This window comes from Taudactylus pleione, unplaced genomic scaffold (genome assembly GCF_031769625.1).
Source record: "Taudactylus pleione unplaced genomic scaffold, aTauple2 ptg000248l, whole genome shotgun sequence".
NCBI lineage: Eukaryota > Metazoa > Chordata > Amphibia > Anura > Myobatrachidae > Taudactylus > Taudactylus pleione.
Window position 1 is genome coordinate 1,197,141 of NW_028284650.1, and position 18,932 is coordinate 1,216,072.

Genomic DNA, 18,932 nt, shown 5'->3' on the forward strand with positions numbered 1-18,932 from the left:
CATGCCCGGCATGTATCACATTTCTCCTTTTTTCTGCTGCTAAAATGTTCCATCGGGGCTTTTTTCTCTCCTTCTGGCCCTGGAGATAATGAAGGTGCTCTGCGGCACAATCTGTACAGAGCAGGGCACATATTGAAAGACAGAAATGTGATGTGTGGGCTCTTCATGATAAGGACAGATAGCACAGTCAGCTACAGATTAATCTTGCCTGGGATTCTCCGGGATGTGGAGAATGCTGGGGGCATTTTACCAAAATGTTCCTCTAGTGATCCACGTTGCTTGTCATTTCTGTGTATTTAATAAGATAAATGTGTCTGTAAAAAGAATGATGGCGGCCTGATCCCATTACTTTATGATTTGAAAAGGGAGAGATGGGAGCAATATGGGGAGACAAGAAGAACAGACGGTTGTGATCACAACCTTTGTTGATAAGAATCTGGATAAAAGAATAACCGCACATTATCCACATCGTACTGTAGACTAGAAATCACTATATTGCTATAATAGACTTACAATGATAATTTTATCTTGAGTGCTGTTTTCACTGGCAGCGGAATTTGTAGGATAATTGTGGGACAGCTGCTGAGTTTCAAAGACAATAGAAAAAGCTACATGTTTCTGAATTTGAAATAGTATTCATAGTTAAAAAGAACTTGCAACACTATCCATTACAGTCTCAGGCAGCTGAAATGATACAATTAAAGTTACTCTGCGGCTGATTTTCAGAGACTGCATTGTAATGGTAGTAAGTAGTTTCACAGAGAGCTAAGTCCTGTCTTTAGAAAAGAAAGGGAGGGATACAGATCGCTCCTCCTCTCAAAAATGTAAGGCTTCCATCAGGTCCGCACATTGACTTAATAAAGGGCAGCTGGAAGCTGTGCTGCTTATACGGTTTCTTTTTTGTTACAGATTTGAACAGGTTTCAAGATGTCAGGAAGAGGCAAAGGCGGTAAAGGACTCGGGAAAGGAGGAGCCAAGCGCCACAGGAAGGTGCTGCGGGATAACATTCAGGGCATCACCAAGCCTGCTATCCGCCGTCTAGCCCGGAGAGGGGGCGTGAAGCGCATTTCTGGTCTCATTTATGAGGAGACCCGCGGGGTGCTGAAAGTGTTCCTGGAGAACGTGATCCGGGACGCCGTCACCTACACCGAGCACGCCAAGAGGAAGACTGTGACCGCTATGGATGTGGTCTATGCTCTCAAGCGCCAGGGCCGCACTCTGTATGGTTTTGGAGGTTAACTAGCTCTGGCTGATCTCGTTTTCAGAAACACAAAGGCCCTTTTAAGGGCCACCTACAACACTCCTGAAATGAGCTGGATGAACATACTGCTTTTATTTGATTTATTTTTTTTTCCACGGTAAGCAGCATCGTCAACGCCTGATCTATAATGAACAGAATAACTTATTTGCTACAAATAAAGAATCCTGTTGCTTTTCGGCTAACCTGCAGTTTGTTCATTTATATATGATCATATTTATATGGCGCCACAAGTGTTCCGCATCACCTTTCACCGTGCATAAACAAATTAGTGAACAAGAAACCAGTGACTTGCTAGACAAGGACATGGTTTACAGACATTGCTGCATAAGCGATCATAACACTAAGCAGCTGGGCGTCACTTCGGTGGAGATTAATGTTTACAATTGTAAAGCGCAACGGAATATGCTGCGCTATATAAGAAACTTAATAAATGTGTTAGGTTCCCTTGAGGAAATTAGTAAATAATATTAGATAAAAGTATAAGGGAATGTTGTGCAGATGGCGCGCTGCTGCTTTTCCCAGCACTAGTCTTTAGCTCCGAGTAGTCGGCTAAAAGTAGAAACCAGCGCATCCGATATACCTTTCCCCAGCTGTCCTGCTGCAGCATCAGCTCTATTCTAGAACACTGCGTTACCACACAGAAATCACAAGCTTAAGGCAGTGACTGCTGCTCAGTAAGCCCAGGAGATTTCATTTCTATTTTACTGTATCTAATGACTCAATTGTACAGGGCGCCCCTTCCAGGCCGTCATCTGCCTACAGCTCTGCCACGAGAGGGTGGGTGGCTCTGAAAAGAGCCTTTGGTGTGATAATAAGGAAGCGAGGATGCGGCGATTAATCCATTACTTCTTTGTCGCAGCTTTCTTGGGCTTAGCTGCCTTCTTTGCAGGACTCTTGGCAGCTTTGGGCTTCACTGCTTTCTTAGCCGGACTCTTGGCAGTTTTGGGCTTCGCTGCCTTCTTGGCCGGGCTCTTGGCAGCCTTCTTAGGCTTTACGCCTTTAGGCTTCTTTGGGCTTTTGGCAGCAGCCGCCTTTGCTGGTTTCTTGACCTTCTTCGGGCTCTTGGCTGCACTCGGAGCTTTCTTGGGCTTCTTCGGGGATTTGGCCACTTTCTTTGCCGCAGGCTTCTTGGGCTTCAGAGATTTTTGGGCGGGCTTCTTGCTTTCAACCTGCTTCTTATTGAGCTTGAAGGAGCCGGAAGCGCCGGTGCCTTTCACCTGGGTGAGGATTTCTTTGGTCACCAGAGCTTTCACGCCCAGTTTGACGCGGCTGTTATTCTTCTCCACATCATAGCCTCCGGCAGCCAGAGCCTTCTTCAAGGCGGAAAGAGAAACCCCACTGCGCTCTTTAGAGGCAGCCACGGCTCTCACGATCAGCTCTGAGACACTGGGACCAGAAGACTTTGGGCTCTTGGATGATCCTCCCGCAGCTTTCTTGGTCTGTCTTTTCTTTTTGGCTGCGTCCTCTGATGGAGCAGGGACGGCGGCGGCTGGTGCAGTTCCTGCCATTTTACGGAATACTTCTGAGTATAACAACTAATAACAATAATACAACTATGATTTTGCTTATATACCCATCTGGCTGTGCTGTGATTGGCTGCTGAGCGTGGGGCGTTCTGTGTTCCCATTGGCAGAATATGTAGCCGTGTAAACCCTTCAATGTCTTTGTGTAAGGGACATTCTGGTGTCAACTTGTGTTTCCCTAGCGCAGAAAAATAGTCATTTATACGGCATGAGAAGAGAAACGAGCTGGCTATCTGCACCACACTTGTGCTCCATGGTCTCTCCTGGCCCTTTATGGTCAATGCTGGCTTTGATGTTGCGAAGGAAAACAGGAATAGCCACTGGCAGCTCACCCACACCAGGCTGCACCTGCCCGGCATGTATCACATTTCTCCTTTTTTCTGCTGCTAAAATGTTCCATCGGGGCTTTTTTCTCTCCTCCTGGCCCTGGAGATAATGAAGGTGCTCTGCGGCACAATCTGTACAGAGCAGGGCACATATTGAAAGACAGAAATGTGATGTGTGGGCTCTTCATGATAAGGACAGATAGCACAGTCAGCTACAGATTAATCTTGCCTGGGATTCTCCGGGATGTGGAGAATGCTGGGGGCATTTTACCAAAATGTTCCTCTAGTGATCCACGTTGCTTGTCATTTCTGTGTATTTAATAAGATAAATGTGTCTGTAAAAAGAATGATGGCGGCCTGATCCCATTACTTTATGATTTGAAAAGGGAGAGATGGGAGCAATATGGGGAGACAAGAAGAACAGACGGTAGACTGGACAAATACAAAGCGGAATGATGGGAGAGTGTAGAAGGAAGAGGGAAAGACAGCCCTGCACAGCAGATAGCGAGCCAGCGAATGACGGGTCCAAATAAATACTAATGTTGTAATCCGGCCTAACATCCCTACTCACCCAGTATTGCATCAAGTGACCTGTATGAGCATATTAACATATACAATGTATCTGTCACCTCAGAGTCGTTGGTGTAAGATTCTGAGCTATCAATAAGGTGGTTATAGCTCGATTTGGGTATATGGCACCTAGCAGAGGCAATTGTGACCTGATGGATGGAAGATCAACAGAACAGGCAAAGAAGTGACATGAGTTCCTGGCTCATTATCTGCTAAAACTGTCTCCAGAATTCCTAGAGTGGGTGGCCGGCCGCAAACCATCCTTCTCATGCGTGGTGACTGAGTGACCCAGATCCATGCTAGGTTCTATAGACCCTGAACCATTAAGCAAACTACCGGGTGCGCTTTGTAGCTTCGAGTTATGGACGTCAAATGATAATGACACATCTCCGCCGGTGCAGAGCATCTGGGACAGATCAGCCTGTGTTACCCCAAAGAGGAAGGATAGGAGCTTAGAAATGGATGAGTGTGGGGGGAGATGTTGTAGTAACAGGAGGATGGGGGAGATCTGATAACTGGATTTGATGTGATGATTATTATGCTATGTATTCTTCTACTGGGTACTAACTAACTTGATGGGGAAAATAATGGAAACAATATAAACGAATGTATTTTCCTTTGGTCGCATGTTTAAGTTATATCATATGTTGGATAACCATTTCTCTTGTCTCCTTTTTTCTCATATCATATGATATTTTATTCCCTATTACTAATTATATCTCAGTAATAACTAAGTATTTGCATGTTCAGGAGTCATGGACAGTAGAAATAGAACAGCCGAAAAATAATAAATAAGAATATTGAATGTGCAGATAGAAAAATTCAGGGATTATTATAGCCATAAAAAGGGTTTTATTTTCTATACTAAAGCTTTAGTACAATGGTTCTGAATTGTATTTCCACCGAGTACAGTATTTTGTGAACCCTTATATATTATCCAGAGGTAGCCCTGTATTTCTTCCTGTAGTTTCTCCGATTTATGAAGTTTAACTTGTGGACTAATGTGCCACAGATTGTATCCACTAATGTTTCATAGGATTGTAACAAAAGCAACTGTTTCTCATTAGTATCGTATTGTATCCACTGCATGCAAAACTTCTGAGTATACTCAGTTCAAATGCTATTTACAATATGACAAATTGACAACTGATACCTACCATAATATAAATGTATTCCTAATGCTTTATTAGTAAAATGGTTATAATTATATTGTGAATTTTGCTGATACATTGAGCTAGGCTGCTTTTACTGCAGTTACAGTATATACTATGATCTCCCGGAGTGTAGCTTGAAGGTATCATATTGTTTAAACACAAAACTGTTCCCGCTCAGGGCAGCTATTCAGTACTGTATGTGATTATGTCATTTATTTCAAGAGACTTTACACCCGAACAGAGTCCACAATTGTAGTGTATCACCGTCCGTATGTTTCTCGTTGTTTATTCTGGCTGGAATAGAAGGAAACAAAAACAAACGAAAAACACCATTTATTGTAATTTCCGCGCTGGCGTGTAATCTTACATTCTGTACATAATCAACTGATGAGGAAACAAAGTCGTTGTAACTTTGAAAAAGCCCGCCAAGAATTTCTCTCAGCCAATCAGGATCAAGGGCGCTCTAAATTGATTAAATCACAGCGCATAAATAGAGTTGTTGCCGGCTATTTTAGTCATATTCATTCTACTTCCAACAGTACTAGCGTATAGCACGATGGCCAGAACCAAGCAAACCGCCCGCAAATCTACAGGAGGGAAAGCTCCCCGCAAGCAGCTGGCAACCAAGGCTGCGCGGAAGAGCGCCCCAGCTACCGGCGGTGTGAAGAAGCCTCATCGCTACCGACCAGGGACTGTTGCCCTCCGAGAGATCCGTCGCTACCAGAAATCCACTGAGCTGCTGATCCGTAAGCTACCCTTCCAGCGTCTGGTGAGAGAGATTGCCCAGGACTTCAAGACCGACCTGCGCTTCCAGAGCTCTGCTGTCATGGCCCTACAAGAGGCCAGCGAGGCTTATCTGGTCGGGCTCTTCGAGGATACCAACCTGTGCGCCATCCACGCCAAGCGGGTGACCATCATGCCCAAAGACATCCAGCTGGCCCGCAGGATCCGAGGGGAGAGGGCATAGATAGTACTCGGCACTCCTATACACACAAAAAACACAAAGGCTCTTTTCAGAGCCACCAAATCTTTCTAAAAGAGCTGAAGCATAAACTACATATTAATTTAAGTGGCAGAACGTTGTTAAAATCTCAGCTCCGTTTACCCCCGCGGTGGAGGCTACATGACCAGTCTCCTTATTTAGTTGCCACACTCTGTAGTACCCCGCTCCTTCCTGCCAGCCTGTCGCTGCCATCGTTAAAGGCTGAAGTCTCATCTATCCAGCGTTGGCAAAGGGAACTAGGCTAACAAGTCACAAGTAGTCGTTGCAAATCAAGTTAAAAACCTTTAATGTTTATATCAGAATGTTGGGTTTCCCTGTACAGTCCTTTACAGAGCCATCCCCACGTTCTATACACAGAGCTGTAAACTTCCCCTTTAGGTGTCTGCACTATTACAAGTTTTCTAATTCTAGAAGGCGCACAATGGCTCTACCGCTAAATCGGGCTCGTTTACTCGCACTGGTATATTTGAAGCCATGAATCAGCTCTTTAGGGACGGGGTGGGTGGCTCTGAAAAGAGCCTTTGTGTTATGGGGACATGTATCTAAAAGCAACTTTACTTGCTTTTAGCTGCCTTGTGGCTCTCGGTCTTCTTGGGTAGTAGTACAGCCTGGATGTTGGGCAGGACGCCTCCCTGAGCGATAGTCACCCCACCGAGCAGCTTGTTTAGCTCCTCATCATTACGCACAGCCAACTGCAGGTGGCGGGGGATAATGCGGGTCTTCTTGTTGTCACGGGCGGCATTTCCGGCAAGCTCCAGAATCTCAGCCGTCAAGTACTCGAGAACTGCGGCCAGGTACACCGGTGCCCCGGCTCCAACACGCTCTGCATAGTTTCCCTTCCTCAGCAGACGGTGAACGCGACCGACTGGAAACTGGAGCCCAGCTCGAGATGAGCGGGTCTTTGCCTTAGCCCGGGTCTTGCCGCCTTGTTTCCCTCTTCCAGACATTCTTGAGTCCGACTCACAAAGATACAATATAATAAATCTGGCTGAAACAAGTTTGCGATCTTGACCTGCTTGTTATATATACACTCAGATGGGACCTACAACCTGCTCTGTGATTGGTCTGCTTAAAAAGCAACCAATGCAATACATGTTCATGCACGAACCAATCGGCAAATGAATAATGGGTTTTTGAGGCGGAGTACATCACATGACACGTCTACCCAATAGTGCATTCAGCACGGGTAAAGCCTTATTTGCATGAGCTGACTATAAATGAAGCAGGTCTGGGAGATTTAAGTTACATGTTTTTTTTTCTGTGTGTGAAAACCTGTCATATCGATAATGCCTGATCCAGCCAAGTCTGCGCCAGCGCCCAAGAAAGGCTCAAAAAAAGCGGTGACTAAGACCCAGAAGAAAGATGGGAAGAAGCGTAGGAAGACCCGGAAGGAGAGTTACGCCATTTACGTGTACAAGGTGCTGAAGCAAGTGCACCCAGATACCGGCATCTCCTCCAAGGCTATGGGCATCATGAACTCCTTTGTGAATGATATCTTTGAGCGCATTGCAGGGGAAGCTTCCCGTCTGGCTCATTACAACAAGCGCTCCACCATCACCTCCCGGGAGATCCAGACCGCTGTACGCCTGCTACTGCCGGGAGAGCTGGCCAAGCACGCCGTGTCCGAGGGCACCAAGGCCGTCACTAAGTACACCAGCGCCAAGTGATCTGCTTTCCTTCTACCTCCCACATGAACACAAAGGCTCTTCTAAGAGCCACCCACCTTCTCTCTAATTGGGCTATAACTATTGCTGTGACCTGGGCTAATATACAGTGACCTAGGCTGTATTGTCTGACTCCTGTTTTACTGAGTTTTTGTTGTAATTGCACCATGTTCCTAAATCACACAGATCTCCTAGGTACACTGGACCTGATTCAGAGCCGCTCGTAAGCGGCCGCTCATTCGCTCCGAGCGATGTTCGCACATCTGCGCATGCGTATGGGTTTTAGTACGCATGCACGAACCAGTCAGTGTGGTCGAAAATCGTGTGCTCGCAAAATAGCTAATGCCAGTGTCATCGACCACGTCACTTGGTTGTTTTTTAGCCTGAACTGCTCGCATGATTGCGGTAGGAAAATCCAACCACAAGCACTGCGAGCAGTTCATACGCCTTTCGATGTACTTGATTAATCAAATAAATAGCGGAGATGACGTATGATGCCAGCGGCCAGGGGGCGTTTTTTCCAAAATAGTGAGCGCATGTTTCGTTCGCTCGTTCAGACATAGAGGCGTCAACAGACTGCAAAGAGCGAGCACTTAATTTAAATAGCCAGCCCATTTTTCGGAACGAGCGGCTGCAATTAGCGTCCGGCTCTGAATCAGGCCCTCTGGTCAGAGCGAGCTCATCCCCCGTAGCCAAACCTCTACCAGTTTCCTGTCTCTCTTACCATCTTCTTAAAAACAACTGTGATGTTACTGTCCGTGGATGGATTGTTTTAGTGCTTAAAACCATATGATCGACTGGCATTTGCTCCCATACATTACTAAGTTTTTATTCCAACCAGCCAGATTGGACAGAAACTGACAAAAAATTGTATAGTGGACGGCCAGCTTAAGTAGCTATAGTTGTGCAAGGGTTAAATAGCCTTGGGCAACAAATTTGATACTTGGAACTCACACAGTGGGGTCACTTACATATGGCCTTGCCCAACAAGCTTTTTGGGCATGCAATTAGGTGGTAAAGTGGGCACAGGCACCAATTTAAATATTGATATAAGTAGTTGTGCAAGGTTTAAAGAGCCTTGGGCAACAAATTTGACACTTGGAATCCACAGAGGAAGGTCACTTGCAAATGACCCACTTTCAATTGGCCTTGCCCAACAAGGTTTTGGCATGAACTAGGGTGGTAAATTGGGCATCAGCACCATATTTTATTCATTTGAATAAGTAGCTGTAGTTGTGTGAGGGTTAAATAGCCTTGGGAAACAAATTTGACACTTGAAATCCACAGAGGGGCGTCAATTACATTTATTTAAAATGCAATTGGCTTTCACCAACAAAGTTTTGGGCTTGAAATAGGGCATTAAAGTGGGCACAGACACCAATTTATAAATTTGACTAAGTTGCTGTAGTTGTGTGAGGGTTAAATAGCCTTGGGCAACAAATTTGACCCTTGGAATCCAGACAGAAAGGTCTTTTACATTTAACCCTCATGCAATTGGCCTTGCCCAACAAGGTTTTAGGCATGAAATAGGTTGGTAAAGTGGGCACATTGACTAATTTATATATTTGAATAAGTAGCTGAAGTTGTGCAAGGGTTAAATTGCCTTGAGCAACAAATTTGACACTTGGAATCCACAGAGGGGGGGTCACTTACATATGACCAACTTGCAATTTGCCTTGCCCAACAAGTTTTTGGGCATGAAATTAGGTGTAAAGTGGGCACAGGGACTAGATTTTCTATTTTTGAATAAGTAGCTGTAGTTGTGCAAGGGTTAAAGAGCCTTGAGCAACAAATTTGACATTCGGAATCCACAGACGGGGGTCACTTACATGTGACGCACTTGCAATTGGCCTTGCTCAATAAGGTTTTGGAGATTAAATAGGGTGGTAAAGTGGGCACAGTCACCAATTAACACATTTGAATAAGTAGCTGTGTTGTGCAATGGTCAAATACTGTAGCCTTGGTCAACAAATGTGACACTTGGAACTCACACAGTGGGGTCACTTACATATGACCCATTTGCAATTGGCCAAGCCCAACAAGGTTTTGGGCATGAACTAGGGTGGTAAATTGAGGTTAAGGTTTTTGGCATGAAATAAGTGGTAAAGTGGGCAAAGGTCCCAGATTTTCTATAATTGAATAAGTATCTGTAGTTGTACAAGGGTTAAATAGCCTTGGGCACCGCTTTGACACGTGACATCCACACAGGGTGGTCACTTACATATGAGCCACTTGCAATTGACCTTGCCCAACAAGTTTTTGGGTATGAAATAGGGTGGTAAAGTGGGCACAATCACTATATTCACTCTAAACAGTCATATTTCAAGAATCTCATCTCCTCCCTGTCCTATTATCACCAGTGTCTCTTTTCCACCTTTAACTCCCTCCTCTGCCCACCCCCTCCTTGTCTCCCCTCCTTGCTCTCTGCCACTGACTTTGCTACCTATTTCACATCTAAAATGATTCTATACGTCAGGGCATCATATCCGACCAGTCCCCCAGCTCCCCACCTCCTCCTTTCCTGGATCACCCCTCTCCATCCATTTAACCGACTCTGACATCCTTCTCCCCTGTGACTGGAGAGGAAGTTAAGGCCCTTATCCAGTCCTCCCCCCCTTCCACCTCTCCCCTCCTCCGCTACCTCTCTCCTTCTGCCTGCTAACATCTTGCCCACCTCCTTAATCTCTCCCTATCTTCTGGCACTGTTCCTTCTGCATTTAAGCATGCCCTTGTCTCCCCCATTCTTAAATAAACCTAACCTTGATCCTAACATTCTCTCTAACTACCGACCAATCTCTCTCCTCCCTTTTGCCTCCAAACTCCTTGAGCGTATTGTTTACAACAGCCTCACCACATTTCTTTCCTCCCACTCCCTCCTTGACCCTTTTCAGTCTGGCTTCCGTTCTCTCCACTCCACTGAAACCGCCTTCACAGATGTCAGCAACGACCTCCTTGCTGCCAAATCCAAGGGCTACTACTCCCTGCTCATTCTCCTTGACCTCTCTGCTGCTTTTCACACTGTGGACCACCCTCTACTGCTGCATATCCTTCACTCCCTTGGTCTACGTGACACTGCTCTCTCCTGGCTGTCCTCCTACCTCTCTGACCGTTCCTTCTCTTTTTCCTCTCACGACGACTCCTCCACGCCACAGCCTCTTACAGTAGGTGTTCCCCAAGGTTCTGTTCTTGGATCTCTCCTATTCTCTCTCTATACATCTTATCTAGGTAAACTCATCAGCTCTTTTGACCTCCATTATCATCTCTATGCTGATGATACTCAGATCTACCTTTCCTCACCTGATCTTTCCCCCTCTCTACTGACTTGTATATCCAACTGTCTCTCTGCTATCTCTTCCTGGATGTCCCAGCGATTTCTCAAACTTAATATGTCTAAGACTGAGCTGATAGTCTTCCCACCCTCCCACATAACATCATTTCCCACTATTTCTTTATTAATAGATGGCATAACTATCTCATCTAGTCCCAAAGTACGTTGTCTTGGAGACATCTTGGACTCTTCCCTCTCCTTCAAACCACACATTCAGAACCTCTCGCAGTCCTGTCGTTTCCATCTCAAGACTATTTCCAAGATCAGCCCCTTTCTCAGCAAGGATGCTACCAAAACCCTGGTACATTCACTGGTCATGTCCAGATTGGACTACTGTAACCTTCTCCTAGCTGGCCTCCCCAAATCCCATCTCTCTCCTCTCCAGTCTGTGCTCAATGCTGCTGCTCGGCTCATCTTCCTCTCCAAACGCTCTACTACATCTGCCTCCCCTCTTTTGCAAGCCCTCCACTGGCTCCCATTCCCTTTCAGAAAACAATTCAGGGTTCTCACACTCACTTACAAAGCGCTCACCCCTTCCTCTCCCATTTACATCTCTGATCTCATCTCCCTTCACTCTTCTGTATGCCCTCTTTGTTCACTTAATACGCGCCGCCTATCATGCCAATTGATTCTTCCTCCCACTCCCGCCTCCAAGATTTTACCCGTGCTGCTCCCACCTTTGGAATTCCCTCCCTCTCCCCATCAGACTCTGCACCTCTCTACAATCTTTGAAACAAGCTCTCAAGACCCACTACTTCATTAAAGCCTTCCAGCTCTCATTCTAACTTGCTGCTACATCTTCCTTTCTCCCCGCCTACCCCATTCTGTGTCACTTCTGTTTGTGTACCCCTCCCTTTAAGAATGTAAGCTCTTTCGAGCAGGGCCCTCTACCCTCTTGTGCTTCTCCCTACTGTCATTTAATTTATCTTACTCCCCACTAGGGCAACTGACACTTGGCTGCTTATGTGGGCGTAAAGGTCGCTAATATAGCAATGTTTATTATCCATATCCTGTATTGTAATGTATTGTATTGTAATGTAAGTCACTGGTTACTTATTTGTCTATATAGTTTGTAAGGTGCTACGGAACACTTGTGGCGCCATATAAATAAATGATGATAATAATAAAAATAATAAGTAGCTATAGTTGTGCAAGGGTTAAATAGCCTTGGGCAACAAATATGACACTTGGAAACCACAGAGGGCGGTCACTTACATATAACCCTCATGCAATTGGCTTTGTCCAATAAGGTTTTAGGCATGAAATAGGGTGGTAAAGTGGGCATGGAAACCAGATATTATACACATGAATAAGTAGCTGTAGTTGTGTGAGGGTTAAATAGCCGTGGGCAACAAAATTTGACACTTGGAGTTCACAGAGGAAGGTCACATACATATAACCTTAATGCAATTGGGCTGGCCTAACAATGTTTTAGGCATGAAATAGGGTGGTAAAGTGGGCACAATACCTATATATGTGAATAAGTAGCTGTAGTTGTGCAATGGTTAAATAGCCTTGGGCAACAAACTTGTATTTTGCCTGGTACAGCTAGGCTTTGGGCATGTAATAGGCTGGCAAAGTGGGCACAGGAACCACATTATACCATTTTGAACAAGTATTGTAGCTGTAGTGATGCAAGGGTTAAATCGCCTTTGGCTCCAAGTTTGACACTACCATCCAATAGCATGAGGTCACTTTCTCGTGACCCACTTGTATTTTGCCTGGCCCAATAAGGCTTTGGGTACGAAATAGGCTGGCAAAGGGAATCGGTATGATTTACCGCCAGACCCATGCCCGGCAGTTGGAATCCCGACAGCGGCATCTCGGCAGAGGAGGAAATCCCGATCGTTAAAGGTAAGTATATACTAACCTATTTCGACCCCCTAACCCTAACCCTTCATTAGCGGTGCCTTACCCTAACCTTCTCCCTAGTGCCTAACCCTAATCCCCCCTCTAAGTGCCTAAACCTAACCCCCCTTTCCCACCGCCTAAACCTAAGTCCCCTGAGGGGGTGCCTAGTGCTGACTCCCCCTTACCCTTGTGAGAGGTCCAGGGCAGAGCGCCCCGCCTCCCACAAGGACGCCGGCCAAAGCCGGACCCCGCGTCACCGGGCGCGCCCACTTGGTGTGGCGCTGCATGACCAAGCGACGCGGAGGGCCAATGAGGACCCGCCGTGTCATCAACAAGAGGATGACGTGCGGTGGGATATTTAAACACCGGCGTGCGGCCCGGGAGGGGAGTCGTGCGGGAGTGACGAGGTCACATACATATAACCTTAATGCAATTGGGCTGGCCTAACAATGTTTTAGGCATGAAATAGGGTGGTAAAGTGGGCACAATACCTATATATGTGAATAAGTAGCTGTAGTTGTGCAATGGTTAAATAGCCTTGGGCAACAAACTTGTATTTTGCCTGGTACAGCTAGGCTTTGGGCATGTAATAGGCTGGCAAAGTGGGCACAGGAACCACATTATACCATTTTGAACAAGTATTGTAGCTGTAGTGATGCAAGGGTTAAATAGCCTTGGGCCCCAAGTTTGACACTACCAACCGTTAGCATGAGGTCACTTTCTCGTGACCCACTTGTATTTTGCCAGGGCCAAAAGGGTTTTGGGCATGAAATAGGCTGGAAAGCATGAAATAAGCTGGCAATGTGGGCACAAATACAGATTGTATTGATTTGAATAAGTAGCTGTAGTTTTGCAAGGGTTAAATAGCCATGGACCACAAAATTTGCACTTGAAACAAACAGAGTGGGGTGAACTTAAATAAATAGCGGGACCCAGCACCAGCAGGTGAGAGTAGAAATCTACCTGTGCTGCACAGAATGTTGAAGGCACTCACAATGCACTGTTTGTTATGCAGAAGAAGTTAGAATGCCCCATATGATTTACACAAAGGAGAAGAAAATGGATTAACTCCATCATCATCATCATCATCATCATTTATTTACATGGTGCCACAAGTGTTCCGCAGCGCCTTACAAAGTACATAGACAAAAAAGTAACCATTGACTTACAATACAATGCAATACAGGACATGGATAAACATTGCTATATTAGTGACATTAACGCCCGCATAAGCAGCCAAGTGTTTAGTTGCCCTAGTGGCTAGTAAGAGATAAATTAAATTACAGTAGGGAGAAGCAGAAGAGGGTAGAGGGCCCTGCTCGAAAGAGCTTACATTCTTTAAGGGAGGGGAAGACAAACAGGAGTGACACAGAATGGGGTGGGCCGGGAGAAAGGAAGATGTAGCAGCAAGTTAGGATGAGAGCTGGAAGGCTTTAATGAAGTAGTGGGTCTTAAGAGCTTGTTTGAAAGATGGTAGAGAGGTGCAGAGTCTGATAGGGAGAGGGAGGGAGTTCCAAAGGTGAGGAGCAGCATGGGCAAAGTCTTGGAGGCGGGAGTGGGAAGAAATAATCAACTGGCATGAAAGGCGGCGTGTATTAAGTGAACGAAGAGGGCGGACAGAAGAGTGAAGGGAGATGAAATCAGAGATGTAAATGGGAGAGGAACGGGTGAGGGCTTTGTAAGTGAGTGTAAGAGACTTGAATTGGGTTCTGAAAGGGAATGGGAGCCAGTGGAGGGCTTGCAAAAGAGTGGAGGCAGATGTAGAGCGTTTGGAGAGGAAGATGAGCCGAGCAGCAGCATTGAGCACAGACTGGAGAGGAGAGAGATGGGATTTGGGGAGGCCAGCTAGGAGAAGGTTACAGTAGTCCAGTCTGGATATGACCAGTGAATGTACAAGGGTTTTGGTAGCATCCTGGGTGAGAAAGGGGCTGATCTTGGAAATATTCTTGAGATGGAAACGACAGGACTGCGAGAGGTTCTGAATGTGTGGTTTGAAGGAGAGGGAAGAGTCCAAGATGTCTCCAAGACAACGCACTTTGGGGCTAGATGAAATAGTAATGCCATCTATTAATAAAAAAATAGTGGGACATGGTGTTATGTGGGAGGGTGGGAAGACTATCAGCTCAGTCTTAGACATATTAAGTTTGAGAAATCGCTGGGACATCCAGGAAGAGATAGCAGAGAGACAGTTGGATATACAAGTCAGTAGAGAGGGGGAAAGATCAGGTGAGGAAAGGTAGATCTGAGTATCATCAGCATAGAGATGATAATGGAGGTCAAAAGAGCTGATGAGTTTACCTAGATAAGATGTATAGAGAGAGAATAGGAGAGGTCCAAGAACAGAACCTTGGGGAACACCTACTGTAAGAGGCTGTGGGGGGAGGAGTCACTATGAGAGGAAACAGAGAAGGAATGGTCAGAGAGGTAGGAGGACAGCCAGGAGAGAGCAGTGTCACGTAGACCAAGGGAGTGAAGGATATGCAGCAGTAGAGGGTGTTCCACAGTGTCAAAAGCAGCAGAGAGATAAAGGAGAATGAGCAGTGAGTAGTGGCCCTTGGATTTGCCAGCAAGGAGGTCATTGCTGACTTTTGTGAGGGCAGTTTCAGTGGAGTGGAGAGAACGGAAGCCAGACTGAAAAGGGTCAAGGAGGGAGTGGGAGGAAAAAAATGTGGTGAGGCGGTTGTAAACAATACGCTCAAGGAGTTTGGAGGCAAAAGGGAGGAGAGAGATTGGACGGTAGTTAGAGAGAATGTTAGGATCAAGGTTAGATTTTTTAAGAATGGGGGAAACACGGGCATGCTTGAATGCAGAAGGAACAGTGCCAGATGAGAGGGAGAGATTAAGGAGATAGGCAAGATGGGAGCAGGCAGAAGGAGAGAGGTAGCGGAGGAGGTGGGAGGGGATAGGGTCGAGGGGAGAGGTGGAAGGGGGGGAGGACTGGATAAGGGCCTTAACTTCCTCTCCAGTCACAGGGGAGAAGGATGGCAGAGTCTGTAAAATGGATGGGGAGCGGTGATCCGGGAAATGAGGAGGTGGAGAGCTGGGGGACTGGTTGAATATGATGTCTTGACGTATGGAATCAATTTTAGATGTGAACTAGGTAGCAAAGTCAGTGGCAGAGAGCAAGGAGGGGAGACGAGGAGGGGGTGGGCAGAGGAGGGAGTTGAAGGTGGAAAAGAGACGCTGGGGATTTGAGGACAGGGAGGAGATGAGATTCTTGAAATATGACTGTTTAGAGAGGGAAAGGGCAGCACTGTAGGATGACAGCATGAATTTGAAATGGAGAAAATCTGCCTGAGAGGGTGATCTTCTCCACTGTCGCTCGGCGGTTCGTGAACATTTTTGCAGGTATCTGGTGCATTTGGAATGCCAGGGTTGAGGTGTGGATTTGCGAGGGTGAGTAGTGATCGCCGGAGCAACAGAGTCAAGAGCAGAAGTAAGGGAGGCATTGTATAGGGAAGCAGCTTGTTCAGCGCAGGAGAAAGAGAGGATAGGGGAGAGAAGTGAGTCAAGTAGGGAAGAAAAGAAAGCAGTGTCGATGGCTTCAATGTTACGCTTAGTGATGGTGGCTTTCGGAGGTAGTGGAGGGGAAGGAGAGAGGGATAGGTTAAAAGAGAGGAGGTGATGGTCAGAGAGGGGGAATGGGGAATTGGAGTAAGCAGAAATATCACAACGGTGAGTGAATACCAGATCAAGCAAATGCCCACTCGCATGGGAGGGTGAGGAGGTCCATTGGGAGAGTCCAAATGAGGAAGTGAGGGTGAGTAGTTTGGAGGCAGCAGATTCTGTGGGGATATCAATAGGAATATTGAAGTCACCGAGGATAATAGAGGTAAGGTCTGAGGAGAGAAAGTGAGTGAGCCTGGAAGCAAAGTTGTCAAGGAACTTGGAGGGAGGGCCAGGGGGACGGTAGATGACAGCTACTCTGAGGTGTACTGGTTGGAAGAGGCGTATAGCATGAACTTCAAATGTGGAGAATGTAATGGATGGTTCTGATGGTATATGTTGGTATGAGTAACCAGGTGATCGAAGGACCCCAACACCACCACCATGGCGACCCCCAGGCCTGGGGGTGTGGGAGAAGGTGAGGCCCCCATAAAAGAGAGCTGCAGGAGAAGTGGTGTCAGAGGGTAAAATCCAGGTTTCAGTAATGGCCAGGAGATTCAGGGAGTTGGAGATGAAAAGATCATGGGTGGGGGCCAGTTTGTTATAGACTGATCTGGCATTCCAGAGGGCACAGGATAGAGTGACAGAGTTGATAGGAGAGATGTGAATGAGATTATCAGGGTTGCAATAGCGTGGAGATGAGAATACTTTGGGAGACCGAGATGAATAGAATGTAAGGATCATGCGTGCTCCTGTGCTAGGAGGGGACCCTGTAGGAAGTGGGCAGGGAGGGAAGTTAAGGAGACGTGAATGAAAGTGGGGCAAAGTGACAGGGAGATAAGTAAGGGAGGAAAGATTACCAGTGGGGTAGTAGGATCCTTGGGGGGTATAAGAGAAAGAAAATGGAGTAATGGGAGAAGAGGGGGAGGAAGGAAGAGAGAGAAGGGGAGATAGGAGGAGGTGGAGGAGAGAAGGGGGAAAGGATAGAGGTGGAGTCAGAGGGCAGAACAAAAGATTAGTTAGAAACTGAGTGAAGGGAGGAGACAACATGGTCATGGTAAGGATGAGGTAAAGTGTCAGCACAACAAAAAAAAATTATAGAGTTTAGAAAAAGTGGAGATAAGATGGGTGCAGAATTTGAATATTAGAGTAGAGAGTAGCAGTAGCTAGATCATGTAAGACTAGACCAAAGTGCTAATGTAAAAATACATTATTACAGAGTTAAGCTGATATTAACAGTTTTCAGTAAGATTATCAGTTAAGCACAGAGACAGCACAAATAGTAAGAAGTGATGGCCAGAGTTTTTATAGCAACCAGAGTTCAGTGTTGAAAGTCCAGGTTATGCAGTCAGCAGGAGTTTATAGCAGTGAGATTTTAAAATCACCTTTGTTGATGGTTTTCCTCCAAATCTAGATTAGGTTTTTAGTAGTGTAGATCGGTTGTTTCCCTTCTGTTCCACTTTGGTTCAATGCTGGTGTAACGCCAGTATTAATCTTAAAATGCACTTCTGAATGGGGCAATTCCAGCCATTCTATTCCAGCCTACTAATGACCAATATGTAGGAGACCTGGCATGTTAAATTACTGATGGCTTACAAGCCCAGCACCCTCCCACTAATATAGCTAGCAATAAATTGAGTTAAACAAACACACAGCACATACCACTAGGCTAATAACAGGCTCAATGAGCTAACTAACAATGAAACTAAAAACATCAAACTAATATACTATGCAGTGTTATGCTAAATAACATTGCTTATCAGCAAGAGTCTGAGACTTGTAGTCCGTTACCTAAGTTCTCAGCCTGGCCAATATATATTCAGTATATTCAGTATAGCAAAAGTCTGAGACTTGTAGTCCGTTACCTAAGTTCTCAGCCTGGCCAATATATATTCAGTATATTCAGTATAGCAAAAGTCTGAGACTTGTAGTCCGTTACCTAAGTTCTCAGCCTGGCCAATATATATTCAGTATAGCAAAAGTCTGAGACTTGTATCACTTTTCCTAATGAGAGAATATCCTCCATCATAAACAGTATTCTGGCAACTACAATAAAGACACTTTCAGGCCCCCATTTATCAACATAGTATATTTCCTTTAGCGCTCGCTAGGGGTATGACTTCTTTTCAGCATTTAACAAACAGCGGTAATCAAAGATGGTGAGAGCACTGAAGTCCCAATAGACGGCAATGGGCACCAGTCACGGCCCTTCTGGCTTCAGCAAAGCCTTCCAGCCACTGCTGGGTCCCCGTGTTGCGCATGCGTATTACAAAAGACCCTGTTGCTACCAGCGTTTGGTTGCCAGCAGCCCAACGGAGGACCTTGAAGAGGAGGAGGACTTTGTGGGTCCTCGCTGGAGGGGTAAGTATTGGTAAATAACATTGGATTTTTTGTTTGTAGCACAGTGATGCTAAATTAAAAATTGTGCTGATGTTTACCTTCATTTCCACAACAAAATCGCAAGCCTAGGAACAATATATTCAGAGACAAAGTTTCCCTGCATTCGGCCCGCCCGAAGACATCACTTCCGGCCACGTTCGGAAAAGATATAAAGAAGGAAAGACTACAACTCACTTCAGATCAGAGGGACCACCATTAGGTGTACATGACAGAGCATATGACACATCAGGGAATACGCTAAGCTAC

General features: G+C 45.9%; 5 protein-coding genes across 5 annotated transcripts; 3 read left to right on the forward strand and 2 right to left on the reverse strand.

Annotated features, from left to right (window-relative positions):
* Positions 1 to 905: 905 nt before the first annotated feature.
* LOC148515459 (histone H4) lies at positions 906 to 1,270 on the forward strand. The gene has a single exon (XM_088479933.1). The coding sequence runs from the start codon at positions 928 to 930 to the stop codon at positions 1,237 to 1,239; it is 312 nt and encodes a 103-aa protein (XP_088336059.1). The 5' UTR covers positions 906 to 927; the 3' UTR covers positions 1,240 to 1,270.
* A 775-nt stretch (positions 1,271 to 2,045) lies between these two features.
* Positions 2,046 to 2,782, reverse strand: LOC148515460 (histone H1.5-like). Its single transcript, XM_088479934.1, has one exon. It carries the CDS (start codon positions 2,767 to 2,769, stop codon positions 2,104 to 2,106), a length of 666 nt encoding a protein of 221 aa, XP_088336060.1. The 5' UTR covers positions 2,770 to 2,782; the 3' UTR covers positions 2,046 to 2,103.
* A 2,608-nt stretch (positions 2,783 to 5,390) lies between these two features.
* Positions 5,391 to 5,801, forward strand: LOC148515461 (histone H3). The gene has a single exon (XM_088479882.1). It carries the CDS (start codon positions 5,391 to 5,393, stop codon positions 5,799 to 5,801), a length of 411 nt encoding a protein of 136 aa, XP_088336008.1.
* A 414-nt stretch (positions 5,802 to 6,215) lies between these two features.
* On the reverse strand, positions 6,216 to 6,820 carry LOC148515462 (histone H2A type 1-like). The gene has a single exon (XM_088479935.1). The coding sequence runs from the start codon at positions 6,782 to 6,784 to the stop codon at positions 6,392 to 6,394; it is 393 nt and encodes a 130-aa protein (XP_088336061.1). The 5' UTR covers positions 6,785 to 6,820; the 3' UTR covers positions 6,216 to 6,391.
* A 298-nt stretch (positions 6,821 to 7,118) lies between these two features.
* LOC148515463 (histone H2B 1.1-like) lies at positions 7,119 to 7,533 on the forward strand. The gene has a single exon (XM_088479936.1). The coding sequence runs from the start codon at positions 7,124 to 7,126 to the stop codon at positions 7,502 to 7,504; it is 381 nt and encodes a 126-aa protein (XP_088336062.1). The 5' UTR covers positions 7,119 to 7,123; the 3' UTR covers positions 7,505 to 7,533.
* Positions 7,534 to 18,932: the final 11,399 nt, after the last annotated feature.

Excerpts from the sequence above, each read along its gene's own strand:
- LOC148515462 (XM_088479935.1), bottom strand. The coding sequence starts at position 6,784 with ATGTCTGGAAGAGGGAAACAAGGCGGCAAGACCCGGGCTAAGGCAAAG.
- LOC148515461 (XM_088479882.1), top strand. The coding sequence starts at position 5,391 with ATGGCCAGAACCAAGCAAACCGCCCGCAAATCTACAGGAGGGAAAGCT.
- LOC148515459 (XM_088479933.1), top strand. The coding sequence starts at position 928 with ATGTCAGGAAGAGGCAAAGGCGGTAAAGGACTCGGGAAAGGAGGAGCC.
- LOC148515463 (XM_088479936.1), top strand. The coding sequence starts at position 7,124 with ATGCCTGATCCAGCCAAGTCTGCGCCAGCGCCCAAGAAAGGCTCAAAA.
- LOC148515460 (XM_088479934.1), bottom strand. The coding sequence starts at position 2,769 with ATGGCAGGAACTGCACCAGCCGCCGCCGTCCCTGCTCCATCAGAGGAC.